The sequence below is a fragment of the Anguilla rostrata genome, chromosome 1 (genome assembly GCF_018555375.3).
Source record: "Anguilla rostrata isolate EN2019 chromosome 1, ASM1855537v3, whole genome shotgun sequence".
Lineage (NCBI taxonomy): Eukaryota > Metazoa > Chordata > Actinopteri > Anguilliformes > Anguillidae > Anguilla > Anguilla rostrata.
Window position 1 is genome coordinate 8,121,065 of NC_057933.1, and position 27,265 is coordinate 8,148,329.

General features: G+C 44.9%; 2 protein-coding genes across 3 annotated transcripts in view; both read left to right on the forward strand.

The window, feature by feature from the left end:
* stard9 (StAR-related lipid transfer (START) domain containing 9) overlaps positions 1-14,633 on the forward strand; it is a 46,960-nt gene extending 32,327 nt beyond the window's left edge. Inside the window, exons 21-31 of the mRNA XM_064307992.1 lie at positions 126-9,044; positions 9,203-9,403; positions 9,610-9,793; positions 9,890-10,036; positions 10,206-10,308; positions 10,460-10,611; positions 10,811-10,875; positions 10,986-11,188; positions 11,284-11,363; positions 11,523-11,681; positions 11,909-14,633. Of these exons, the coding sequence (XP_064164062.1) occupies positions 126-9,044; positions 9,203-9,403; positions 9,610-9,793; positions 9,890-10,036; positions 10,206-10,308; positions 10,460-10,611; positions 10,811-10,875; positions 10,986-11,188; positions 11,284-11,363; positions 11,523-11,681; positions 11,909-12,010 (10,315 nt within the window). The 3' untranslated portion in view covers positions 12,011-14,633. The remainder of the gene's footprint in view (positions 1-125; positions 9,045-9,202; positions 9,404-9,609; positions 9,794-9,889; positions 10,037-10,205; positions 10,309-10,459; positions 10,612-10,810; positions 10,876-10,985; positions 11,189-11,283; positions 11,364-11,522; positions 11,682-11,908) is intronic.
* A 10,347-nt stretch (positions 14,634-24,980) lies between these two features.
* sptb (spectrin, beta, erythrocytic) overlaps positions 24,981-27,265 on the forward strand; it is a 33,119-nt gene continuing 30,834 nt past the window's right edge. For both annotated transcript variants that reach the window (XM_064311427.1, XM_064311272.1), the window contains exon 1: positions 24,981-25,370. In XM_064311427.1, the coding sequence (XP_064167497.1) occupies positions 25,223-25,370 (148 nt within the window). In that variant the 5' untranslated portion in view covers positions 24,981-25,222. The remainder of the gene's footprint in view (positions 25,371-27,265) is intronic.

Below are 27,265 nucleotides of genomic sequence, written 5' to 3' on the forward strand. Positions count from 1 at the left end.
TACATGGAAATGCACTTGAACTCGTGCTGAAATCTTTGTAAATGGTTAGCTGTGTGTATCCTTCAGTTATTAAAACTTCTTCAACTTTTTTCTTATTTATTCATTCATCTGCTGTTTTTCCACAGTCATTTTCTTAGAAGAAACAAGTCATCAGAATTTTCCCCGGCATTTTGGAGGTCTTCAGACCCTCGAAAATGGGTGTCAGATGAGTGTCTTCCATCCAGGAGGACAAGAAGTCGAGCCAACACCATGCCCTCAGAATTTAGCCGAAGTTTGGACTGTCAGACAAGCTTTCCAGAAAGGCTGAATGCATCCATGAGGCATGTTCCTGTTGTAATGAACGGGGCAGAAAGGAGATCTTCACTCTCAAAAAATGGATCTATTGGAAGTCATGGGGAAGCTTCCCAATCAAGCATTGATGCTTCAGAGCAATGCAGTAAAGTCACAAAAAAGAGTGTGTCAATGTCAGTGAAGTCCAGTGGCCCTAACGCGCCCAAGGGCGTCAAAAGCCCCTCCCAGGGTAACAAGAGCCTGGAGAGAATCCGGAAAGCGTTCTCCCGTTCGGTCGGCCCGGGAATCCGGACTGCGCTGTCGAGGGTGTTTCGAAAACCCCCGTCTGGATTTAACTGCAGAGGTACCAAGTCCCTCGGCAAGACCGCAAACAGGTCGCAGGAAAATTCAGAGCTGAAGGAAACAAAGGTGGCGGAAGAACACTCGATAAAAATGGCGGTGTCTTGTGAGGACTTGAAGCGGCCGACATCGTCTACAGAGACGAGGCAAAGGCGCTGGAACAGTGCAGAGGTCTTGGGTAAGGCGTCTGAAAAACCCGCGAGTAGGCAGTGGAAGCTGGCAGGCTGGACGGAGAACATGCAGGAGGAGCAAGGAGATGGTTCCTCAGACTGTGACAGCTCGTACTCCCTGGACTCCCTCTCTTCTGCCTATGCTACAGCCCTGGCCGAGCAGCTGAAGCAAGAGGACTCCGAAATGAGCGAATGCGATGGAAAGAGTGAAGCCGAAAGTGTGGACAGCCAGATGTCCCAGGATTCCCTGGTGACGGACAGCAGCAAGAAGAACACCACTGTGAGGACCGTTTCCAAGTCGACAGAGGCGTGCCATCAACTAGCCTCGACTCTTCACCGCATTCCTTCTGGCAAAGAGAGGAGGGTCTTCAGCAGGCAGTCAGCTGGCAAAGAAGTCGTGGATATGCTCTCCTCTCTTGATTCCTGCACCTCTGATGACATGCCAGCAGAGGCGTACTGGGGACTCTGTGTTGTGTCCCAGCCAAATGTAGCACATAAACCGGAAGCGGTGAAGGAGGCTGTTCGGCCACCAAAGTGGACAGTCGTGTCTAGAGAGATGCGGATCAGTGAAGAGTCAGCTGGTGGTCCTCTTGTGACCGACGGCATTCCTCGTCCATTTTCAGCTTCCAGTATTAGAGAGCAAGAGAATTCGCTGGTGTCAACCGATGCGTGGTCCTCCACAGAAACAGACAGTCCCAGAATTTGCAGAGCCTCAACTGCCACAACCCAACGGACACTGTACAATCCAGCAGAAGGCAGTAGCAACACTCAAAGTAGCATGGACCTCTCAGATAGCCCGAGGAGCTCTGAAAGCCAAGACTGGTCCAACACCGACTGCACAGAAGGTGAAAAAACAACTGTAGAGCAACAAAAATATTGGGATTCAGAGACTAGCTCCAGCTCTTCTGTGTTACCGATAATGCTTGGAGATGAGACTATGCTAGCATCACTGGACACCATTACAGAGCCTGTTCCAGGGCCCATATTCTCAGAAGTCAGCCATTTTGAAGGATGCTCAATGAACCTATCAGGCAAGGGAAATGAGGGAGAAGCAACTGCAAGTATGGAAACATCCGACTGTCCCAAAAGATGTGGGAACAATCAAACTGAAAATATGCCCTTTGATGGAAGTCTTTGCAAAACTGAAGCTATTTCTTTCTCTGCTTGTAAAAGTCCTCCAACCCCAACCATAGTATGCCAAAATCTCGAACCAGACAATGAGCCTGTGTCATCACTTAAGTCTGAGAAACTGATGATTAGATCTATGTCAGAACAGCTTCAAGTGGGTGCAAGTGAATCTGCCTCATCTATGGTAGAAGAGATAAACAGCAATGTCACAGACGTTTCATCGAAAGATGACCACTCTTCTTCTGAATGCACAGTACAAGGTGAAAACATAATCGAAAATCTGTTTCTTGCAAATGGTGATGTTGGTACTGCTGAACTTCTGTCAGTAAACCTTTCAGAATTTGATATGAACACATCATGCAGGATTGATGAAGAAGGCACACCCTCATCTTGTCCCCCAGAACCTCAAAGTAACTTTAATGAAGGATCAATCGTACATAGTATGAGACTCCCCTGTAGTGAATTGGTTCAAGTGAGCTTCATGGAGGAATCAGCAGTGGGTTGCACACATCAAAATGACCATCCTGATACTAAAAATACCTCGGATAAGATAAAAATTCAGACCGTCAAGGCCGACATTTCAGAATTGTCAAACCCATTGCAGCATGTTGATTGCCAGGACAGAAAAGATATGCAGAATGGAATAAAAGCTGAAGGCCAGAGCATAATGAACAGTGACAGTCTGATAACTTCTGGAATAGTCTGCAAAACAGATCATTTTCAATTAGAAAGTAATCAAAACATTTCTGTGTGCACTACTATTTTGCATTCTCAGACAGCTTCTCAGGAAATTTGTCAAGTGAAGGAGGCTGTGATCAGCTATATCCCAGAGAATGTCTTAAAGATGAGTACAAACAAACACTCTTCAAGTACTGATCATAGTGGGAAGGAGCAAATCGCGACCATGTCAAGAAATAATAGATATTCCATTGATTCAGGAGAAATTGTTGAGGGCGAAAAGAAAAATGGAGTATTCTCTGAATCCAAAGAGAAGGAACCTTTCAGAGTGGCTCAAAGTGAATCTTTTGAAATCCATAACCCCTCTATAGATGTGGAAGAAGCCAAAGTATTGACCATTTCCAAAGTTGAAGGAGAAGCAGTGAATGAGAAGGTGGATTTTGAAGTTGTTGACAGTATGTCTTGTGAAATGGATCTGGACAAATCAAAGGGTCATGAAGAGACATTTGATGAGGAAGAGTGGGAGGACTGTGAAACTGAAGAGACCAAAGACTGTTTAGAGAAAAAGATGAATAAGCAATACAAGCCTGAAAAAATGGCTGTGCACTTAAAGAAAGGTGTAATCCACAGTGCCATACCTACCACATATGAATCATTCAAGGTGTCTGGTAGAGGAAATGATTCAAGAAAAATAGAAAAACTCGGAATGCATAGAGGCAAAGAGAAACTGCCCAGAATCCCAAAGAAAATATGTACAGCAGAAAAGAATATAACTACAGCTGCACCTGGGGACTCCGAGGGGAGTATGACCAATAACGAGGAATGTGACTGTAACCACACCAGAGAGGCCGAGTTTAAAAAATCTCCTGCAACGTTTGATTTATCAAACAGTTCATCTTTTCTTTGTTACACAGAAAAGAGCGCACTAGCCGATAAGGACTTAGGGTTGTCTACAAGCCAAAATAATGTGGCTGAGATCTGTGATAAAACAAATTGTTTTCAAGCAACAAATAAAGGCCTGGAAACTTATGCAGAAGAAAAGAGTAGAGAAAACGAACGTAGTCCAATTGACCAGGAGATCTCTAAAGTCGTGCAAAAGCACATGAAGGCATCTTTGAAAGAAGGTCGGGAAGATGTAGGTGCTGGTGATGAAGAGTCCAGTGCATTTATGTTGTTGAATGTGCACTGGGATAAAGATGAATTTGAGGAATCAAACCCATGTGCCTTATCCAGGGTCATCAGACCTCATGTTCAGGGAAATCTTTCAAGTCTTTCTGAGATGAGTGATGCCTCGGAAGTAAAGGACCTCAGAGACCATCTCCGGAATTCTGGAGCACTTTTTTCTGAGAGCTCAATGTCCCCAGTACTTCCACCTTTCATCGAGATCAAACCCCTCCAGGATGACTGTGTCAGGGCGGATATAGCTAACTTTGATCCTGAACAGCACAGTGCTAACGCCCTTACATTACTTTCCAAGAATTGTACAGTGTTGTTACCCAAAGCAATGGAATCAAGTCCCTCAGAGAAGAATGGAACTTCAAGCTATGAGGGCCAGAAGATGAGAGGCAAAGACATAAATGTCCAGTCATTTGACAAAATAAATTATGTTCAGATTGGCAGCAGTGGTAAAATCAGCTCAAATTCTGTTGAACCTGCAACAGTAGAACATGGAGATGCTCAAATGATAGCCTTTGGCAGTTCACCTATGAACCTTGAGCTAAAAGACTCCAGACAAATGCGTCCTAACTCATCAAAAGCGACAAGCATTGATGATTGTACATGTATAACAGATACACCGAACAACCAACTGAGAGAGAACGTTTCTCCTGCAGCAAACCCCAACCGAGATGAAATTATGGTAGAAGAAAGGATCTTGGAAAGTAATGGAACTAAAGATCCTATAACCATTAATACCCCTGGATACAAAACTGAAGGTGCAACAAGTATAGATCAGTCCTTTGCGTTTAGGAGGGACTTAACTGCAATTCCAGGGAAGGATGAAAGGGCAGACATCAACAGCAAACAAGTAGTGGAGCAGAAGACTAAAGGAAGTAAAATATGTTCTTCTCCATATCTTTCTGATGACTCTCACGATTATAAATCAAGGAGTAATATAGAGAAGCTTAGAGAAGTTAGCCTAGCACACATCAGTATGCCTGCCCTGCAACCAGATGGAAATTATTTAGAAAATGTTTGTCCCTCACCCACAGTGGGGTTTGTGTCTCAGATGAGGGAAGAGAAAGGAAATATAGTTTTCCCGCCTTCAGAAGGCTTTGAGGCCAGTGCACAGCCGAGACAATCCTGTCCTGAAACAAACCACAGTGAACTTCATGGATTGGGCAGTGAGGATTACTTTGACGTACGGATGTCCCGATGGACTGGTTCAGTTGAGCATGCCTCCCAGGACAAACTGGAAGAAATCCTTAAACCCCGAGCTGGAGTTCCCGATTTTATTGTTAAGGTGGAACAAAAACTGAACTCTGACACGTCAAGTAAATTTTCCAGCTCTAATTCAGAGCATGAAGACAAAATCAATGCAACATGCACATTGAACACTGTGGAGCCAAAGGCCGACTGTGAGCATCCTCTCCGAAATGATCTCGAAGGCTATTTGTGTTCTGCTAAAGACTTTTTCCTTGAATATGAGGCACGTCATCAATACAAGGTCATGACTGAAATTCCTGATATGAAGTCCACTAATGTTGTCACAACATATGGTGCCCACTACAACAGCAATGTGTGTGAATCTGATGGAGTTCCTTGTTTTCAGCAGGCAAGTTTTGAGGAAATTGCAAAGCCAACTGAGAAGATTGGCTCAGCACCCGTTAAATCGTCCCCTGAGATACAATCCGACAGTTTATCACAACATTTGAGAAACAGTCAATCTAACAGAATCAAAGGTGCTTCATCCATTTGTAATGTAACCAAGAATTTCAGTCCATCCTCTTCAGAAAACTGTTTGGAACCCATTGATGATCAAGTTGAAAAAGGGTCTAAAACCCAGTGTAGTGAGAACTGTACTTCCACACGCCAAACCAATGAGTCACAAGAGATAGCACACAGCTTCCAAGTAGCTAAAAGAGAATCGTCCAGCCCAAGCTATGCACAACATGAAAATACTGAAATCATAAAGAAGCTGTTACTTGAAGGAATCAAAGAAACAACCGTAACAGAGACCAGTTGCCTTGTAAATGTAGGACTTGAATTCAAAAACAGTGATGCCTCCGTTTCATCTCATTCACCATCTCAAATGAAACAGGACGGCCACTGTTTAGAGTCGAGAGTTAATGGTTTTGGAGACAGAGAGATGTTAAAGTCTGATTACACAGGACACCCACAGTGTAGCAATAATGCTGTAAGTAATGCTGATCACCAAAGGGGGAAGCAAAAGCGGTTTAGAAGGGTGAATCCAAGGGCACCATCCACGTCATCAACTGAGTCTATGCTGGACTCATCTCCAGAAGAAAAGACTATATCTAGAGTGTATCCTGGCAGGATACAAAGTAGGTCTGAAGCTCAAACACCTTTAAAGCTAGATACGCTTGTTAACAGCCGTAAGGTATGCAGTGGTTTCACCAAAGGCCAAGGCGTAACATCTGCAGTAACTAAGACTAGTAATGAACTTGATGATAAACCCAGAAATGGAGGTAGCAGGTGCCAGAGGCAAACTCACTCCAACATGAGGCCACTAAAGCCTCATATAGTGTCGCATGTGGAAAAAAAGTCAATTCCCCACAGTGAAACTAGTACATGTGGACCTAAAAGCTTAAAAAAGGGCTCCCATGAAACATTAAAACCTTGCCTTAAGCAGCATGAGCTAAGTGTTGCTAAGCAAGAGAAGGTCCTGCAACAAGAGAGTCAGACATTGCCTAAAAAGGATGCAGCAATGCACTTTGCTTCCAGTGATATCAACCCCTTTTTCCATTCTTGGCAGGAGACAGAGTCGACCAAAGGGACCTATAAAAACCAGGTTTTTGGAAGTGCCACTGACATCTCCTGCAAAGGATCTCTGCTGGACGATCATAAAAGCCAAGTCACCAGGTGTCACAGCGTTGATAATGGATTAAACGATCAAAACTCCCCCTTTCAATCTCATCTGAGTGCCTATGCTAACAAGAAAGAACTCTCCAGCAGTTTTGAAGATTTCAAGGAGCAGGACTCTTCAGAGCTCCAATCGTGCCACTACATGTCCTACCCAGACAGTGTACAGAACCCAAGAAGGTGTGATTCTTACAGAAATGTTGTCTCTGGTGATCTTGGCAACTGCTCAGGTCAAGTGGATGAAATAATGTTAGTTTACTCCTCTGAGCAGGAGTCTGTAGCTGGTCCACTCAAAGACTATTCCATGTTAGCCTGTGACCAAAGTACACAGACAACGATAGTGGATAGCAGGCAGAAAAAGAAGAATCGTCACAAGCGGAGTAGTACCCAGGTACCAATGACCAGGATGGATACCACTGGAACTGGAGTGCCTACCACGTGGGCAAGCCTTCAGAATATGTCCCTTCATCTCTCCGAGTTGATCTACAATACATCTGATCTGCTGGGGAACATACAGTGCATCAGAGCCCAAGAATCCCTTCCCAAAACTGATCGGCACGGTAATGTTGTGGCACATCCACTTTTCGCTGGATCTGGAAAGAGGGATTGTTCAACCCAAACCGTTGTGGACATTGGGATCCAAACTGAAGGGTTTCCTGTGCTTGGAGGTTACAGGGACATCACTAAAAAACAAATAATTGAGAAACCTCATGAAGTCAACGTGATTGTGAAAGTAATTGGTTCAGATGTGCTTAGTGTATCACAAGATCAGGAGGATATTATACTTAATGTGCAGGACAGAGCAAAGTATGGAAGGACAGGTGAAAAGATGCAGAGTATGCCCAATCTCTGGCAAAATAACTCTGGTGGAGCTGAGTGGACTCACGCCTCAATGGAATCTGCTTCTCAGACAGTTCGGGCCTCCACACCTTCCTTAGTGACAAATGTGCAGTGTTACAGCTGCTCTAATCATGACAGTTCCCTCAAATTGTCTCCCAGGCACATACCTGAACAGGTGTTCTCTACCAACATTGGAATCTCGAGGGTCAGCAGCAGTTCCTCAAATGCAGCCAGCCAGGGAAACCAGACCTCCTTGAGGGATGGGTCTCAATGTCTTAGTGCTCACCAGAAAACGTGTCCCAAACAAGTGTGTTTCATTGACCGTGCTTCCTCGCCCATACTTACAGTAGAGTCTGGGACAGGTACCCAGTTAGGCAGGAGTAAATCCGCTCAGTGCCTGGTGAACCATCAAAAGGTTGAGATGCAAGAATCAGTTTGGGAGCAACATGAGGTCCAGTCTGCCCCTTGGAGAAGTTTACATGACCAAGCAGAAAAGGGACTTCTATCTAAGCATGCAAACAGGGAAGAGCAGAGCCAACAAACTTGTGATCACTCTGGAAAGCTAAGTCGACTAACTTCAAATGGATCCATTGGCTGTTTCACTCCTGAAAATGTGAGTGATCTCAGTGAGCATAGTTACCAAACAGTGGAGAGGTGCTCTGTGAGTCTGAAGATCTCAAGAAATTTTATGGATATAGCTAAGCAGCAAACTGCTAAGGTTTCGAAACCTTCAAGTAACCAATCACCTAACCAGAGTCCTAGATGGGCCACTCTTCCTCCATATTTAAGTGATGGGGCCCCTTTTCTGAGTCAAGTTTCCTTAGTAAAGCCTGGGAAACAAGATGAGTGTCCGCATCTTGGTTGCAGACAAGACAGACAAGAGCCTTCAAACGAGAAGTCTCTATTGTCCAGCCTAGATAAACAGCTGAGCTACAGCGCATCTGCTCTGGAAAACTACCATAGAACGTTTGATGATGTTGGCAGGTGCTGGAATGGCCCTTCTGAACCTTCAAATATCAGTGAGGCCACTGTCCAGCTTCAGGAAGATGATGCAGTATCATTAGCACCAAGTGAATGCAACACGGACATCCTCATCAACATTAATCCTCTCCTGAATGTCAGCCAGAAGGAACACCGGAGGGTCCCTGAGGATCTGCCAATGCACAACAAGTTCACCAACTGGTCGGGTGTCAGCTATCATCCTCCATCAATCGCCAGTAGTGGCGTGGTTCAGTCAGTCTCGAAGCGTAGCAACAGGGTGAAAGAGAAAAGCAGCTGTGCGCACCAGAGCAGCTCAGAAAGCCAGGGGTCAGGTGATGCAGAGGTGATGACCCCCAAAAGCAGAAGGACAAAAGAGATCGAGATGCTTCGTAAGGAGCGGGAGCAAGTGATGGCTGCCGTCCGGCTGGACATGAACCCGCACCAACTGACCGTGGAGCTGACCGAGGCCAAGCTGCATTATGGCCTTGGGGAAACCGATGCACTACTGAAGTTGCTGAAGACCAACTCCAAAGAGGAGCCCCGTGGCGTACCTACAAAACAGCAACTGTATGACCAGTATGTATACACCCCCTTTATCACTCTTTTTTTTTTGTAGTAAGGAAAATTACCTGGTTGACAAATGTATAATAATAAGCAATATGTCTATATGTTAGTTCCTTAAGTGATCCTTAATGAACATTTAATAATTAACTACTCCACGCCCCTCTGTACAGACACAGGAGGAGCATCGAAGGATTACGCCAGGAGAGGGAGGCACGCCTCCAAACTTGCCGACGGGCACGCAGCCTGAGTCCCAGCAAGCACCTCACCTCCCAGGTCCAAGGGGCAGAAACGCCCACCAGGGGGCCTGAATTGCCCAGCCGACGCAGGGAGTACCTGCAGCAACTCCGGCAGGAGGTGGTGGAGAGCACCAGGTATGACACTCCTCGTTCAATGATATACATCCAAATCTACATCCATGGCACTTCAGTGCATTTTTTAGGAACCCCTTCAAAATATCACTTGAGATGGAAAATTTCAGTTTGATTGCGCTGAAGTTATTCACTATTTGTTGCTGTCGATAGCGGATTTCCCTGTTTCGTAGTTTAACGATCACAGCGGATTCTTGGTTTCCTCCCAGAGTTCCGGAACCCCCAAAGCAGGCAGGCCAGTGGCCCTCGGAGATCGAGCTGATGCTGCGGGACTACGGCCGCGCCCGCGAGGAGGCCCGGACGGAGATCGCGCGCGCCAGGGACAGGCTCCGTGAGAGGACCGAGCAGGAGAAGAGACGGCTGCAGCAGCAGGCCCTGTCCCGAGCTGTGAAGGTCAGTGGAAGGTCACCCATCCCGAGTAAAATGGTTGGTAAAATAAATACGCTCTTGTCAGTTAGCCTAATCCGTCTCTGTTCCCTGCTCACCCAGGATGACCTCCGTTCACGTACCCGCGTCAGTAGCAGCACCCTCTGCACTGGGTCAAGCCTCAGCTTGTCTTCAGGGCCTACCTCTGGCTACAACAGCAGCAACACTGCCCTTCTAAAAGAAGGTGCCAATTCTGCACAGGTTCTGCAGGTAGGTTTTTTGGAATACCGTATACTACAACCTCAATTAAGCGTGCATGCAGTGTATGGATATATAGCAACCGCTTAATTTATCCAAACTTGCTCATCTTGCTGGGCTCTAAAAACATCTTCCCCCCATTTAATCTCCTGCCTTCTCTCTCTCTCTCTGTCTTGGTCAGGTCCCTGGGTGCCCAGAAGATGGAGGTTTGAAGGTCAGAGGTCGTCCTCCCATACGCGCCTCACAGAATTTTGAACTTCAGCGTCCCTGGCTGTCAGTCCAGGGTAAGGCGTAACCTGCAGTACCAAAACCACACTATTCATCATTCTGCGCAGCATGTCTCTTTGTGTAGAACCCAGGTGAACCTGGTGTGATCTTCTCTGTTAGATGTCATAGCTTCTGTCTGAGGGTCTGTATTCTCTGCTCTCACACCAGATGTGCGTTTGGAGGTTCCAGTCTCTGGGACTGACTCCCAGCTGCCCTCCCCATGTGGACACCATCGCACATTGTCTCACAGCTCAGCTTTCTCCATATCCACCTCCTACCGGGACATCGCCAAATACACTCATGACTGCGCCATTGCTGAGGTACCTGCCACAACCCGCAGAGAGCTTGTGGCAGCCCCAAGCATGTCTATATAAGCATTCATTACTGCCTGTTTTTAACTATAGGGCCACCACATTTGATTAGATCTTTTTAAAAGTTTGGACAAAGAACTGTTTAAAAAAAAAAACATTTAAAAAATATTCCCGAGTGTACGTGACCCTATGCCTTACCTGTGCGCAGGTGCGCTCAGCTGCAGCAGGAGACCTGGGGAACCTGCTGGAGGGGAGGGCTTCCAGTGGATGGAGGTCAGTTGGGTTTTGGTTTTATTAACACTGGGACTTGCTCAGCAGGCAGGCAGTGGTTACCTTGTGGATCCATCTTTCTCAGCCCTAGTCGTTCCCCTCTCACATTGCAGGTACCAGGGAACAGAGCGAGGGGTACAGGCCTTCTACAAGCCTTCCTCCAGCCCCTCCGTGTATGGCTTTCTCGGGGCTGTGGAGCTGGAAAGGCCCTTGCCCAGCCTGTGGTGCATGATCCGGGACCACTCCAAAGCCCACCTGTACAACGAGTCGGTCCGCTCCGCCTGGACCCGGCCGCTGGATGACAGCACACAGTTGGGTGAGTTTCCTACCGGCTCAAGTTCTGCAGAACATGGTGTAGCCACCGAACCTCGTTCTCCTCTTACCTGGGCCTTTCTATCTTTTATCCGCCAGTGTACCTGTTGACTGACACCTCGGCCTGCCACCTCAGCCAGCCAAGAGACTTCTGCTGCATCAGCACAGAGTCCAAGCAGGTCAGCCTGGTCCTGTCCGCCATCATGCATCCACCTGTGCCGTGGGCAGGTACAGCTCCACAGAGCACTGAAATGGACTTCAGAGAAGTAAAAATGGTTATAATCGTTATTTTTCCCCCCTTCTCCTTCTCTCTCCCTCCCACTCCCTCCCACTCTCAGCAGGGTGAATGGGTGCTGGCCATGCGCTCGGTGTTTGAGGAGTCTCTCCCACGCCCCAGTATCGAAGCCGTCCGGGGGGAGCTGCTCCCCAGTGCCTGGGTCCTGCAGCCAGCGCTTCGCCAGGGTCGAGAGGTCATCAGGGTCATATACCTGCTGCAGGTGAGGCCCGGGTCTCCTTTTTCCCCTGTTGTATGTTCTCTTCTTCTGCCCTTGTAATCTCGGAAGGCCAGCCATTGAATTAGCGTTCTGTTGAGGCTGTAACCTTTTTTTAATAGTGAGCTTTTAACAGTGTCACTTTCATTTTTTCTTTTCTCTTTATTTCTCCATGTCCGTTCATCTCAAAACCTCCAATCTTCTGGCCTCACTTGCTCTCTGTCCCCCTACAGGTGGACTTAGGGACTCCTGCACTCCCACAAAGAATCTTGAGCGTGGTTGCCAGGAAACAAGCAGCGGTAATCGCTGAGCTGGACACTTTCCTATCGCTCTGAAAACATGGAGCAGATGCGTCACAATGAGCACTTAAGCTAAGCCTGAATTGGAGTTGGAGCTTCACTAATATTTGCACCTTATTACATTTTGTTTGCTTTTTTTTCTGTCATGAGTTTATGTGAAAATGAGAGCACTGTTGATATGTTGATATTTATACTACAAAATATCAGGCAGTTTTATAATTTTTAAGTTTTGTATTGTGAAGATGAAGCTGTTTTGTTGTGATTTTTTTTGCTTGTTTTGTTTTGTTTGTTTTTTTTAACTGAAAGTAAAATCCCAAAGAGTAGTGTAGCAGCAGATTTAAATTTTATTTTTTTTGCCAAAAATGTCTTGCCAAGTCTGGTCAAGACCAGCAGGAGGCTTTGCACCTCCATCGTTGCTCACGACCCTATCTCTACTGCACATCACTAACGGTGCAGAGAGAGGAAGGGTCTGATGGGTCTAATGAATGTAGCGTCAGAGGAAATCTCTGCACAGCAGTATTTCATTTGGATATATAATGCAGTTCACTTCAGTCTGACTCAGTAGTCAGTTAAACTTTCAGGGCAGTCCAGTCCAATAGCAGTGTTCGTCGGCCTTTACTATTGTTTAAAGCTTGAAGCAGGCCTTCACTGCATACAGGCACATAATGTAATGTGTGTGTGCGTGTGTGAGTGTGTACCTGTGCGAGTGTGTACGGGTAAATATCTTGTTAAGCTATTCTCTGTCCATTGTTCGAGGAGCATTTTTGCAGTTTTTAGTAATCGCAATCGAATAAGTGTGCTTTCACGTGTGTAGTATTGGAGCACTGCAGAGCTTGGTCACATCTTGCTGTTTCCTCTAATTTTGTCGTGCATGGCCATGGAGTCTTCCTCAGTGTAATACATCAGTTTGGCGCAGTTTCTGAGGTAGTGCTGGGGAACGCTCGGTAGCATCCGAGCATTTTGTGTTTTTTAGTATTTTTTTATTGCTCATTTAAGATGAGAACTAAGCTAAACATTATCTTTCAATCAGCAGGGATGGGTGCTCGCTGCAATCCGGGCAGCTAACTAAATACAATTTAGGGGGTGTAAGAAATAGGATTAACTGTAAGGAAAATTATATTTTGTCTCTCACATTGCGCAAGCGGACCACTCTGGTATGGAGTACAAATGTTATTTCATTGCACAGAAGCAGGGTGACTTGTTAAAAAAATATGGAGACCAGCTTTCACCTCTAGTTTAGCTGTTTCAAATTCCAAATTCTTACCTTTGCACAGTTATTAATTTATGGGTTCTCCCCCAAGCATTATAAGCATAATATAATATGTACATTGCACAGTAGACAAAATTATGGATTTATAGTGCATGCGGATGCTCAGGGGTCCCTGTCCTCTAGCACTGAGTTTGAACACAGTGGTTCTTACAGGAACCACAAATGAAGGAACCACTTCCCCCTTCTCCCACTGTCAGAGGTGGTACGTGGCTGTCCAGAGATTGAGCCAAAATGGCGCCATTACGTTCCTCACTGCATAACAGCGCAATCGGAGCAGTAGCGCATGCTGTCACATGGTTTGCAGAATTGGTGCTTCACGATTGGCAGTGTTGAATACCAACAAAATTGGTTCCGAACATAAGAAGGACTTAATGCTCGGCACTGCAGTAGCTTGACTTTTTTATTGTATTTTTTACATTTGAGTTATTTTGATGTATTTTAAGTTAATATGCTCCCGTCTTTGTCCCCTGATTTAGCATTTTTGTAGCTATGCTATACACCTTGCATAGTCAGTTAAGCTTGCTTGTACACCTGATTTAGCATTTTTGTAGCTATGCTGTACACCTTGCGTACTCAGTTAAGCTTGCTTGCATACCTGATTTAGCATTTTTGCAGGTATGCTATACAGCTTGAATACTCAATTAAGCTTGCTTGTACAGTAAGTAGGCACGCATCAGTTACAGTGGGGAGCTAAGCTAACGTGGTTTGTTCTCATTCTGCTCTGTAAAGGTGGTGGAGCATTAAGCAAGCAGGCCTGCTTGGTCCAGCTCTGCAGGGGGACGGGGTTACAGGGGGGGGTCACATGAAGGATGTACATTTTATTTTCGTAATTATTTTTTATAAATATGTCTAATTATATCAGTGTGTGTAAAATAATGTTTTCATTGACAAAACAGAATTATTTATCTTTTTAAAAAAAAAATTTTTTTAGTTGATTTGGAGTTTTTCCGTGTTTTTTTTTTTTTTTTGGTTTTTTTTTTGGAAAATATTGTATTCCAAAGGTTTTATCATCAATATTTTTAAATCGTCCAATTTTTTGTACTAAATTTATTTAAGAGCATAAATGTATTTTCCTAAATTTATGTAACATTTAATGGGAAGATTTACTGGGAATGCCATGTATGTTTCTTGTCAAGTGTGTGACCTTTCATATGATACGCGTTCATATGATATGAGTGATTGATGATATTAATAACCTGAAGGCTTTCAGTTTCATATTACTTTTAATGAACTGTCCAAGTAAAGCTCCATGTCTGCATATCGAACAAAACATTTAATATGATTTTGAAACATGGCACTTTGTTATTATGTATGTATCAGAAAATATGTTGTCTTGCTGAACAAAATATGTTTATAATAAAAACCGAATATTACTTTTCATAGTTTAAATCATCTCTATTTCAGGATTTATTTATTTATTTATTTATTTATTTATTTATTTATTTATTTATTTTGTAGCAACAGGTGCCTCGGGTCCAAATGGATTTAAATATGGCATTGAAGCATTCAGATGATAAGCGTACAGTACAAGGCAGCATACATTCACGTGGAATCTTTACAATTTATGAACATATTGTTGGGTGTGATTTGAAATTAAAATTTTGTTAGATAACATACAGTTTAATATTGCAGTTTTCGCAAATGAATTGTGACAGGGCATATTTAAATGATTTAACGCTGGACGTTTTGCTGAGTAGTTGGTCTGCTTGGAAAATCTAGCGAGCTAACTTGCGGGCAAGAAAGGCTAAGTTACACTGTCCTCGCGGCCATATGTGAACCGCTCGTGCATCATATTTTTGCTTCGTAATGAATGTACATGTTACTGTTTTATAAACTGGCTGTAAATCTCCCCTAACAGCCAGCACACAAGGCAAATAAAGTCTATAGTTATATTGTATATAGTTTCAGAGATGCATTTGAAATAGTCATAATACATTTTATGTTCAAATCTAGATGTTTTTTTCTGTACATGTTCCCAGAAAGATTGATTTATCTGCTTGCTTGGCGCACGATATCTAGTGTACGCTGTAGTGACCTGGAAACTGAATAGCACTTAAAATACTGCCTGCAAACTGTTTTGCATTGTTGTTCCACACTGAAATGGGTGTCTGTGGAGATTTGCGCCCGAGCAGGTACACAAGTTAAGTTGTACTTGAGAGACTTGATGCTACTTAGCAACAAGACCCCTGAGGAGACGGATGGAGATGAGACATTCAAACGACTGTGGGTCATGTGATCGTTGCACTGTGACGTATGAAAACCTTTGAGTCATCTCAGTGTTACCTTTGGATTTGTATCCTCTTATTTCATGCTGACGATTTTAAGAATTCTGGTGCAACTCCAGGCACAATTACACGTTGTAATATAACTGGCAGGTAAGTTGGAGGCATTTCTTTCAAAGCGCTGCCCTCTGGTGGCTAAGGAATATTAACAACTGCTCAACTGCTTTAAAAACTACATGCTACCTGTTTTATTGGCTTATTTAGCCCATGATTTATATGTATACTCTTACTAAGTATTACTTCTGGATTTCTTTGCATTCGGGGCAGTGTTGTGCGTCTCCGCCGCTGTCGGTCCCAAGTGGAGGGTGGGAGAATGGATCAGCAATGCAGAGAATTATATGCTGCTAATTCAGAGCACACCAGAATTTCCGTGGACTCTGGTCACTGGGCTTATTGCCTTCAGCATCCCAAATGTCATTTTATCCGCAGTCTTGTGGCAGAAGTTCTTTTGTTTTTGTTGAGTTATTGTCAATGCATTTCTTCCGTGGTATTTTGTTCCCATTGTGACATGAGCGCGTCCGTGAAAAAAGTGCACACTTGGCAACCACGTGTCTGCACACACGCTGACCTTTATAACCACTCGGTATATTATGATGGTCAGGTACAGCCGCCATATTAAAATGTTTGGTAAATTTTCTTTTTTTTTTTTACTCTATAGCCTAACTATTCAGAGTATGCTTCGATCTATGCGTGATGATCTATGTGTGGTTATTATGGACATCTTGCTCATTGTGTGCTAAAAAATTAGTGGATTTGTATACAATGCAATTCCTCATAGGATTAAGTAGTACATGTGTTATAGTGGTTGCTATACATAGTTTATAAAATATGTATTAATTTAATATCATATTTTATTACAATACCTTGAGTTCATTATTTTCACTGCTGAAGCATATATTTTAATATTAGCTTGCTGTTCTGTGTTTATTATGTTCTGCAGCTGAGCTGTTATTTATTTATTTACTTACTTTCTCGCGACACTTGCTTAGAATGTAATTTTAACCACTGAATTCATGACTGCTAGGCTTAACTGGCATAGTATGGACTGCGGCTACTGTCAGGTGGGTTCTTGGGTTTGTGGCAATAAATCATTACGTGGCCGACACTGAGAAGGGGAAGTTAAATTTGTCAATTCGCTTCGACTCTAGTCGTCGGGATTGCATTCCCTTGTTGATATGAAGAATGGGTGCGAGGGAAACGGAGATGGCATTTTGGAGAGGGGCGGGGGTGTCAGTTCAAGGGGCAGTGGGAGGGGAACGGTGGGGGCGCTCAAAGTGTGCCTGCCATTTAAAGTCACTGCCTCTTGAAAGGAATGCCTGCTCCCTGCGCAGTAAAACTTTGAGCGAGCTGCACGTACTTTATTTTTAACGCGCTGGGTGGGTCAAACGGCCGTTGACTGGAATGAGTGCTGCGCGCGGCGATTCGCTCTCACTCTGTCTCCTTCCAGTCCCGCTCCCCAGCCCCTCTCGGTGTTCAGTCCTAACGTGCTGTGTCCACGACCCTGACCCGGACCACGCCGGTCCTTGTGGAATTAGAGCTGGCAAATAAATAAGCGGAATTCAAAGAACGCCCTGCGAAAAAGCAAACATCACTGAAACCCGAATTTTGAAGGAACTCGTTACAATTTGCAGGTAAGTTTTTTGTCGGATCGTGGAGTTTTAATAGGAAGTTCTTACAAGTGGATATAGAATTGCAATGACATTTTCCAAGACAACGCTCTGTTAATGCTTTGTTAACAGTACCTTAGGTAGTTCCTGCATATTTTGTTCTATTTGTATTAGCCTACGAATAACATTCCAAAAAGAAGAAATAAGTTTTCGTGAAGTAATTATTTATGCCAATAGTGGTGGTTTCAATAGTTTTCTGAAATTAGTTCTGAAATTAGTTATTGTCAGTATCTTGAAATAAGGTAAATCCAGATTAACTGTAGAAGATAACTTGCTTTTCCCCTGGCAGACCTACGGAAGCTGTCTGTTTTCGGTTTTACTCTCAGTCATTTTTAGACGTACTTTTATGTTTCATCCACGTAGAATTTGAGATTTAGTTGACTGGCTCTTTAAGGGCACAGCGCATGCTTAATCAGCAGACTTCAGAATTGGTTGTTGTATATTATCTTTTTATAGTCATATTTAGGTTATAATGTAATTCGTAACCCAACGCAATTGCCACCTGTTGCACGATGCTAGGACTTCAGCTTCAACTAGGACTTTCATCTTTCAGACAAGCGCTTTCCTGTTTAAAAACTACTTGTTCCTTAATTTGCGTTGTTGTGGTTTATTGCTTAGTGTTTAATCCTATTTGGTTAATGACTTAACTTTTGGCATCCTTTCATTAATTAGCGATTAAATACGATTTAAAAGCGCCTTTATGGTAATATATAAGAACAAAGTCGAAGAACGAGGGAGAAATTAAATAAGTAATATGATTCTTGCGTTGAATGTATACTCAAGTGCACGCGTAGCCGTAAGACAGTTTTGAGAACACGTGACTTGCGCTCGAGACTCAAACAGCTGCGAGTCCTTCGCGCTTGTGCAGACTGGAATGGGCAAATAAGGGAAGCATGCGACACATCTCTGGACCTCTGGAACTCTGGCCTTGTTCTGATATCATTTCCACGATGGCCCTATGCATACAGTAAAATGAATAGTCTGCTTATGCTTGATTGGTGTTTTCAGTGAAGCGCTTCAGTAATTTAAGTATGGCTATTGAAACGTGATCAGTAATTGCTGATTGTACATTTTTATGGGGACCTTGCTTCCTTTGCACTGAAATGCATCTTGCATGTTCTGAGACCGCACCCAGTGCACGAGGACAGGGTTTTAATCTCAATGGGAAAACATCTTTGATACGTACATAACCTAAGATGGATGTTAGCCTGGCCTCTCCACAGACATCTCTACATCTTTTAGTCTTTCAGGAGGATAAGGCAATTTTCATAAAGCATCCCACTGTCTGCAGTAGTGACCATTGATTATCATCTCTTGTGCAATATATATATATATATATATATATATATATATATAATGATGTATTCTATATTTATATATAAGTGATATGGGATATAAGGGATGTATAAGGAAAGTGAACAGACTTGCATGTAGTATAGTGACACAAAATGACATGGCTCGAATGTCAGTGCCAGGATTGTGTTCTTTCCATATTTGGTTTTCCAAACTGGCAACATTTCTACTAAAACAAATGTCACATCCCAGAATTCTCTCAAGCAGCTTTCAAGCTGGCATCGCTGAGTATTTATATTTTGTCGGGACGTTTTGTGATCAGATTCTGTGTATTCCGTATTCCAATCCTAAATTAAAAAAAAAAAAAATTGTCCATCGGGAGACATATTTGAGCTCACTCAAAAAGGCTCTCAGCTTGATTTAGTTTAATTCTCACCACTACAGTGCCCCTGAAAGTTTCAAAAGGACTGCTCCAGCCTTCTAAACCAGTCTGTGCCCTTTAAGATGGTGTACACCTCATTCATGAGAAATTGGCCACACCCAACTTGAGAGTCTCATCTATTACATTACATTACAGGCATTTAGCAGACGCTCTTATCCAGAGCGACTTACACAACTTTTTACATAGCATTTTACATTGTATCCATTTTACAGCTGGATATATACTGAAGCAATGCAGGTTAAATACCTTGCTCAAGGGTACAACGGCAGTGTCCTTACCCGGGAATCGAACCTGCGACCTTTCGGTTACAAGCCCAGTTCCTTACCCACTGTGCTACACTCCGTCATCCCCTGCAGTCCTTCTAAAAAAAAATGTCCCCTGCTCCTTCCTACACAGAGAAATGACCAGTGTTAAATAAACTCTTGCAGAGTACATATGGTCCTGCTCTGGTCTGTCAGAGTTGAATGAATACAGGAAATTTTACTGTGTGGAAAAAGTAGAAAAAGTAGCCCTCTGACTCCAGAATCAGGTTGTACAAACTTTAACAAATGTGACATAAGCGCATTCCAGTCTAAAAGGATGTTGTAAGATCACGGTGTTCTGCTAAGTCGTGGCAGTTTGTTTTGGTGGGGTTTTTTTTTGTACCCGCACAAGGTGAATGAAAAAAATGTGTCCACAGTAAACATGATGAAAGTTTTCCAAAACAGGCGATGAATCCACTGTGATTTACTGAGGATGTTGACTATCTATTGTTGTTCATTTATTAATAATAATATCAATAAGTAACATGATTTATTAATAATATTACATTACACTTACAGTTAGCAGGCATTCTTCATCCAGGGAAATTTGCACAGCTTACATTTGTTTATATACAATCCATTTTTACAGCTGAATATTTGCTGAAACAGTTTAAGTGCCTTGCTGAAGGGTACAACGGCAGCACCCGACCCGGGAACCAGACCCAAAATCCGGTTATGCCACAGCCCCAATTGTGGGGTCTATGTTCTGTTTGATCTATTTTTAATGCAGTGACACAGTAAGATGTGTTCCTGGAGAGCTTAACAGCACCGGCTTTCCAGGGAATTCGACAGGTGTTTGTGCTACTTGTCAAATATAAATAAAAAAACAATATTGAAATGAATGGATATTAATGGCCCTGTTTTTATTACCTCCCAAAGCCGCAATAGACAGGGGCGGACAGGAAGGACATCCGTAATTAAGGATAATATTATTTCACGAGGCTTAAACATGGCAGCTGTGTATGAACTGAGGAAGGATTACCCACCTCCACCACTGCCAGTGAAACTAGCTGCAGTAGTGCTCTGGTAACCATGGCTCCCCTCTTTGGTTTGTTTATCGGAAAATGTACTACCATTGGTTTTTTTTTTTTTTTTTTGCTTCAAGACAATAGTTTACATGAATGACAGTGAATTAGTGCAGGGATCGTTTACTCAAGTCTGCAAGAGCGTCTGGTTTTTCTTCCTTGTCTGTTTAAAACTTCAGATGATTCAGATGACAGACGGATCACCGTTTTCCATTTGGTCAACCCAACCTTTTGTCCGAGAAACTTGAAGCAAGCAATCGTGTTGTGCGTTTCCTCTTTAAAAGAAAAATAGGGTCCTGTTTGTATGTCTTTAGGGAAGGATGGCTTTGGTCTGCTGGTTGAATTGCTGTTGATGGGAACCAGTCCTGTCTCTTGTTGTGATAGAAGAGTAATGGGGAGAGGGGGTGGGGGGCTGTGCTGTGCTGTTTTGTGCAGGGAAACCAGCGTTGGGCAGAGATAGCCCTATCTGCAGTGAATACAGAGAGACGGTGCTTCTCAGCGCCTTTCTGTCCTGAAACACAAGAGCTGAACATCTGCCTGAACACTTGGCCCAGCTCAGCAGTGGGTGTGGTGGGGTGTGGGGTGGGGTGTGGGGGGGGGGTGGAGGCGGGGTGATTGGGGTCATGTGGAGTGTGGTGAGTCGTGTGTGTGTTAGTGCTTGTGTTTGTGTGTGTAAGCATATGTGTAAGTGTGTATGCGTGTGTAAGTGTGTGTAAGTGTATGTGTCTGTATGTGTGTAAGTGTGTATGAGTACTTGTGTGTGTAACTGTGTGTGTGTGTGTGTAAGTGTGTGTAACTACATGTGCTTGTGCATATGCGTGTGTGTGTGTAAGTGTGTGTATAAGTGTGTGTGTGTGTGTGTGTGTGTGTGTAAGTGTGTGTGTGTGTGTGTAAGTGTGTGTGTGTGTGTGTGTGTGTGTGTGTGTGTGTGTAAGTGTGTGTATGTGTGTGTGTGTGTGTGTGTGTGTAAGTGTGTGTGTGTGTGTATAAGTGTGTGTAAGTGCCTGGGATGTGTACGGGGCTCCGCCAGGTTTTGTGTGAGGTGATAAGGGGATTCCCACTGGTGGGTGGAGTCGGGAGGGGGAGTGCGTCAGTTCCTGATAATGACCCCCCTGCGCTGTGCTGATACAGAAGGAGACGGGGGTGACTGTTACAGTCGCATGCCAGAGCAGTGCTTCCGCGCCTCGGTCCCTGGGCCCCCCTATGCTCGCTGGCTTTCTTTCCAACGACAATAGCAATCCCAGAATTTACCCTGCTGTAAATATTTCTTAATTAGGTGCTTTTCGTGATTAGAGGGATTATTTACCCTCCTAAGGCACATTATGTCAGAAATAGCTGTGTGCACTATGAAAAATAAAATTCCCATTTTCACATTTGTGTTGTATTGCAAACAATTTAATTTAAAGAGGTAGTAAAAATGTTTAACTGATCAAATTAAAGACAGACATGGATCAACAGGCTCCTAATACTAATATTTTGGTAGATATTAAAGAATTCAAAGACAAAGCAAGTGATAACCAGCATACCTGCATTGTGTTAATATATTTAGGGAAAAATTATGAAATAAATGAAACACATGTGTTCAACAAACTATTTAGGAGCCTATTTATTCTTTTTTATGCAATTACTTGCAATATAACACAACAAGCACAATATGAGCATGGGATTTGTATTCTTCATGGTATGCATAGCTATTATTGACATAATGTGGCTTAAGAGGGTAAACAATCCTTCTGAACATGAAAAGCACCTAATTAAGAAAAATAAACAGCTTGTTAAAATTCTGGGATTGCAACTGCACAACCAGCATATACAGGGGGGGGGCCCAGGGCTGAGGTTGGGAACCACTATGTCAGATGCGCCCCCCCCCACCACCACCACTGTCTCTTTGCTTTGTCCATACCGAACCCTCAGAGGGAGGTACATCAGTGTTGTGAAATCGCAAATGTAAAATTATACACCTGTCAAGAGACTTGAGGAAAGCTCTATAACTGGGACAATGGCAGACGGGTCCCAGGGGGAGATGGGATAATCGAGCCACGGTTTTGTTTCTCTGACAGCCAAAGACAGACACTGTTATGTAATGAGAGCACAGATCCTAAATTAGCGCCGGAGAGATTTATATATTTTTTTTTCGTCGGTTGGTCTCCATGGGAACCGGTTTGAAAATTCTCCACTCAGGCACAGAGATGCCACCTCTTGAGTCCATGCAGAAGGGGAGCTGTTAGCACAGGGTATTACAGCGCTAGCATTGGTATCACATTTAGATTCTACAGCTGGAGTGCTGTTTATCTTCCGCTATTAAAAGAACAAATGCACTTGTTGGAGCTCTTTTGTTTATTTCCAGTTATTTGAGCTATTTTTGTGAACTCCCGCTGAGATATTTTGCAGATTGTTCTGGATAAGAGCATCTGAGGAGGAAATTAATACTGTAGTATAAAAGGTTGTTGTTCTTCGGATCCCTTCGGTTGTTTTTTTTTTCTGTTTCAATGAATTGTGTCTCTCTCGCAAAGGCAAGCTTTCAGTAACCTCTGTTCAAAATTAAATCCGCAAGAAGTTCAGATGTTAAATAAAGTTAATAAACAAAGTCCAGGAATCTTATGTACTCTATTAGGAGCTAAATGTCTTTGTGACATTGAGTTGATTTATGCTGAACATTTTATTCTGCAGACTTTTTTTTGTTGTTGTTACTATTTATTTATTTTTGAATGGGCCAAACACTCACAGTTAAGCCCATGTGTTGGAGGGAAGGAGTTTCCTGCTAAAGCTAGCCGTACTCACTCAAATGGTAAATGGACTGCATTTATATAGCGATTTTATCCAAAGCGCTTTACAATTGATGCCTCTCATTCGCCAGAGCAGTTAGGGGTTAGGTGTCTTGCTCAAGGACACTTCGACACGCCCAGGGCAGGGTTTGAACCGGCAACCCTCCGACTGCCAGACAATCGGTCTTACCTCCTGAGCTATGTCGCCCCATAGGGGGAGACGGGGGTTGTGCTGCTAAAGCTAGCCGTACTCGCTCAGGGGAAGACGGGGGTTGTCCTGTCCTGTGCCTGTGCAGGACTGATAAGACAGCTCCACAGTAACAGGCCACGGAATGATAGAGCTATCACAGCCCCGAGTCCCCACCCGCCATTACACGCAAGCATATGCACACGGCACACTCTGACACTGAAACCTCCACCCGCCATTATACACAAGCATATGCACACGGCACACTCTGACACTGAAACCTCCACCCGCCATTACACGCAAGCACATACTGTACACCATCATTACACACAAACACATACTGTACACCGCCATTATACACAAACACATACTGTATTGATTTTACCCGCCAATACAGTCAAACACATACTGTACACCATCATTACACTCAAACACATACTGTACACCGCCATTACACGCAAGCACATACTGTACACCACCATTATACACAAGCACATACTGTACACCATCATTACACACAAACACATACTGTATTGACTTTACCCACCATTACAGTCAAACACATACTGTACACTGCCATTACACACAAATACATACTGTACACCATCATTACACACAAGCACATACTGTACACCATCATTACACACAAACACATACTGTACACCATCATTACACACAAGCACATACTGTATCGACTTTACCCGCCAATACAGTCAAAAACATACTGTACACTGCCATTGCACACAAACACATACTGTACACCGCCATTATGTGCAAACACATACGGCACTCTGACAGACACCTCCACCCGCCATCACACACAAGCGCATGCTGTGCACATTCCTACCCTGAGCTGAGTGACGCTCTGATACGTTTCACTCAGACGGCGGGCTCGCCATTAGGAGCCTGAGGCATGATGGGGGAAGGAATCGGGCAGTAAAAACAAAAAAAAGGGTCACGCTGTGTTATGGCTGACAGAGCCCCACTTATCTTCACTGTGTATTTTTCGTGCGCTTTTACCGTCCCGTGCTGTACAGTACAGTCATAAGTTACATCACAGCTGGTTAGTTTAGCGGACGCTGTCCTCCCCAGCCCAGGACAGGGGTAACCACGTGAGCCTGGTGTGTGACAGTGATGTAGTCCAGGCTGACGGTGTGCGTGATGGCGACAGTGTAACACAGGCCAGGGTAACTATGCCAACCCACAACCTTGACACAGTGATTGCAGTGCCGAGGTTCACGCAGTGCGGTGCTTCAGTTCTAAGCACTGGCCCCCTGTGTGGCTGCTGTGTGTGTTTTGTGCAGGAATAAGAGATGGGGCGGGGGTGGGGGGGGAAGGGGGAGGCGGAGGGGAGCGTGATCTCTGCTGTATTTTAGGCCTGTTCTGTGGTGCCTTTTGTGAGTGACTGCTCCCCCAGCTCTACCCCTACGCGTGCTATACTTTTCACTTTGTGGATGCTTCCTGTATACCGACTAACTCTTGAGGTTACAGAAATGTGCAAGTTGCCTAAACACAAATGTTAACTACATAAAAGGTTGGCTAAACAAAAAATGACATGTATCCCAGATGAAAATAGGCCTCCCTGACTAGCTCTGGCACATTTACAGAAATGTTATTAGTGTGCGTTGTCCCTGTCAAATAAACTAACAAGTCAGAAAATAAATCATGTTCTGTCGTCTACACAGAGGTGTGAAGTGAATGATTCCATCAGGTGAATGTCCTTGAATCAGAATCATAATCCCGGTGATTTTGTTTTGGTCTGTGTTGTTTCAGAGCCCCCCGCCCCCCCCCCACAACCCCTCCAAGTGTGTTTGTTTTTGAAATTCACCCATCCACCCCTCCCTCCACCGTACCCCGCTGCGAACCAGAAGACCCCACCTAGAAGACCCCGCCCCAAAGACTCCGCCCACAAGACCCTGCCCCAAAGACTCCGCCCCAAAGACCCCACCCAAAGACTCCGCCCACAAGACCCCGCCCAGAAGACCACCGGCCAGCAGCTCCGCCCAGCAGCAGCCATGACCTCCACCACGGACTTCGACCACGCGGAAATCACGCAGCAGTACAGCCACGTCAACACCAGGTTCGAGCTCCCGGACGAGGAGCTGGACAACGACAACAGCTCCGTCCGACTGTTCGAGCGCTCCCGCATCAAAGCCCTCGCAGGTGAGGAGCCGGGGGCGTGCAGTTATGGGGTGGGGGGGTGGGCAGTCGCTACAGTGTGCGTATCTCTTGCTGAGATCTGGCTGGTGGCTTCTGGGCTCGGCAGTGTTGTCCATGTCTGCAGTTCTCCTGAGTAACTTGAGTTTCGTGCACTTTATTTGTGTCTGGAGCCGGTCGTTAGGGTGTCTGACCTCTGGACCTCACCAGCTGGCCCCTCCCAGAGGTGCCTGTGGGTGTCAGGTTAATGCTTGAAGGTGTGTGAAGGCACCGTCCTTCACTTATAAACAGACGCAGTGGCTCCACCGTCGCTACAGCAAGACCTGAGCAGAGGCATCTTATTGGATTCATATTCCTCCTCACCCCCCCCCACCAACCCCCCCCTACCGGACACTGCATTTCAGTAGCTGTAATCCAGACAGGATGTGCCCTGTTTAATTCACTTACCTCCCAACGCGGCCCTACACTCCCTCTCGCATCGCGCGCGGATCGATGCCATTATGGCAGCCCAGAATGCATTTGGCGCATCGTTTACCGTATGGGTGAGGGGGGGGGGGTGTGGGGATGGGGGTGGAGGGTGCGAGATCTCTGCTGGCTTTGGGGCCTGTTCTGGAGCAAACTCAGTGTGCTGCTGTTAGGATGTGAGCTGCCCCTCATTGCAGTTGGGCATTCCACGTAAAGCAAGGGGTGACATTTTCAACAACAGATTCCTCAGAAATGTGGAGCTGTCCTGGGGGGGCGGTGCTTGTCCTGGTATCTGTGTGGAGTTGAGTCCAGTGTTAACTGTGGCCAGCAGGGCCTTGTATCAGTGTTTTATGCCCAAGGGAGGCGGGGTTTCGGTTGGTAGGGTTGTCCCTGTGCAGGAAGTGCAGCCGGGTGTGTGTGGGGCGGGGGGCTGCAGAGTGGACAGAAGTGGTAGCTGGCAGGCTGCGTTTCAGACGAGACGCTCACGTTTGTTTGTGTGTGTGTGTGTGAGTGTGTGTGTGAGTGTGTGTGTGTTTCTCTGCCGAATCGATGGAGGAGGAGGAGGAGGTAGCAGCGCAGGGTCTGACCTGCGAATGATGCTGCGCGATGTAATGGAAAAAAAAATGAGGGGAAAAAAATAATAATAATAAAAAAACTTGGAAACATCTTCATGGGAACGCAATGTGAGGCAGAGTGCGTAATGGTGCTAAATCTGAGCGAGGATTCCAGTGGAACAGCAGCACTCACCTTGACTCTCACCTACCTCGCAGTCCACAGAGCCATGTGATACTGTGGTTTTACTGTAGCCCCACCCTCTTTCTCCAGCAGTCACAGTTGCCAAATAGTTACACTGTACACCCCCCACCACCACCACCAACGCCCCCTGTTCCCCGCCCCGTGGATGGCTGGGAGCCTTCCTGCATAGTCAGAATACTTCCCTGATGGATCAGGACAGCTGGCCCCCGCCCCAATACCACCACCCCCCCCCCCAGCTCACTAACCCCTGGGATAACTACAGGAGCTGGTAATCCGCAACACACATGTGAGAGTCAGTTGTCAGGAAGGCAGGGCTCTTTAAATAGGGCCGTCTCTGGGTCAGATGCACAGAAACAAGGTCTGTAAGCTTTGGGGAACGTGGCTGGGGGTGGGGGGAGGGTGTGCATCTCTCACAAGCTCTGACAGACTGATTTTGGCAAGGGGGGGGGGCACATTTAATCAGCTGCTCCTGGACTTGAGTGGGTTTCAGCTCATCTCAGAACTGGCCTCGGTACCTACCTATCTAACAGTCGTCAATAGGGAGTGTGTGTTTGTGTGTGTATGTGTGTGTGTGCATGTGTGCGCATCTGTGAGTGTGTGTGCATGTGTGTGTGTGCATGTGTGCATATCTGTGAGTGTGTTTTTTGTGTATGTGTGTGTGTATGTGTGCATGTCTGTGA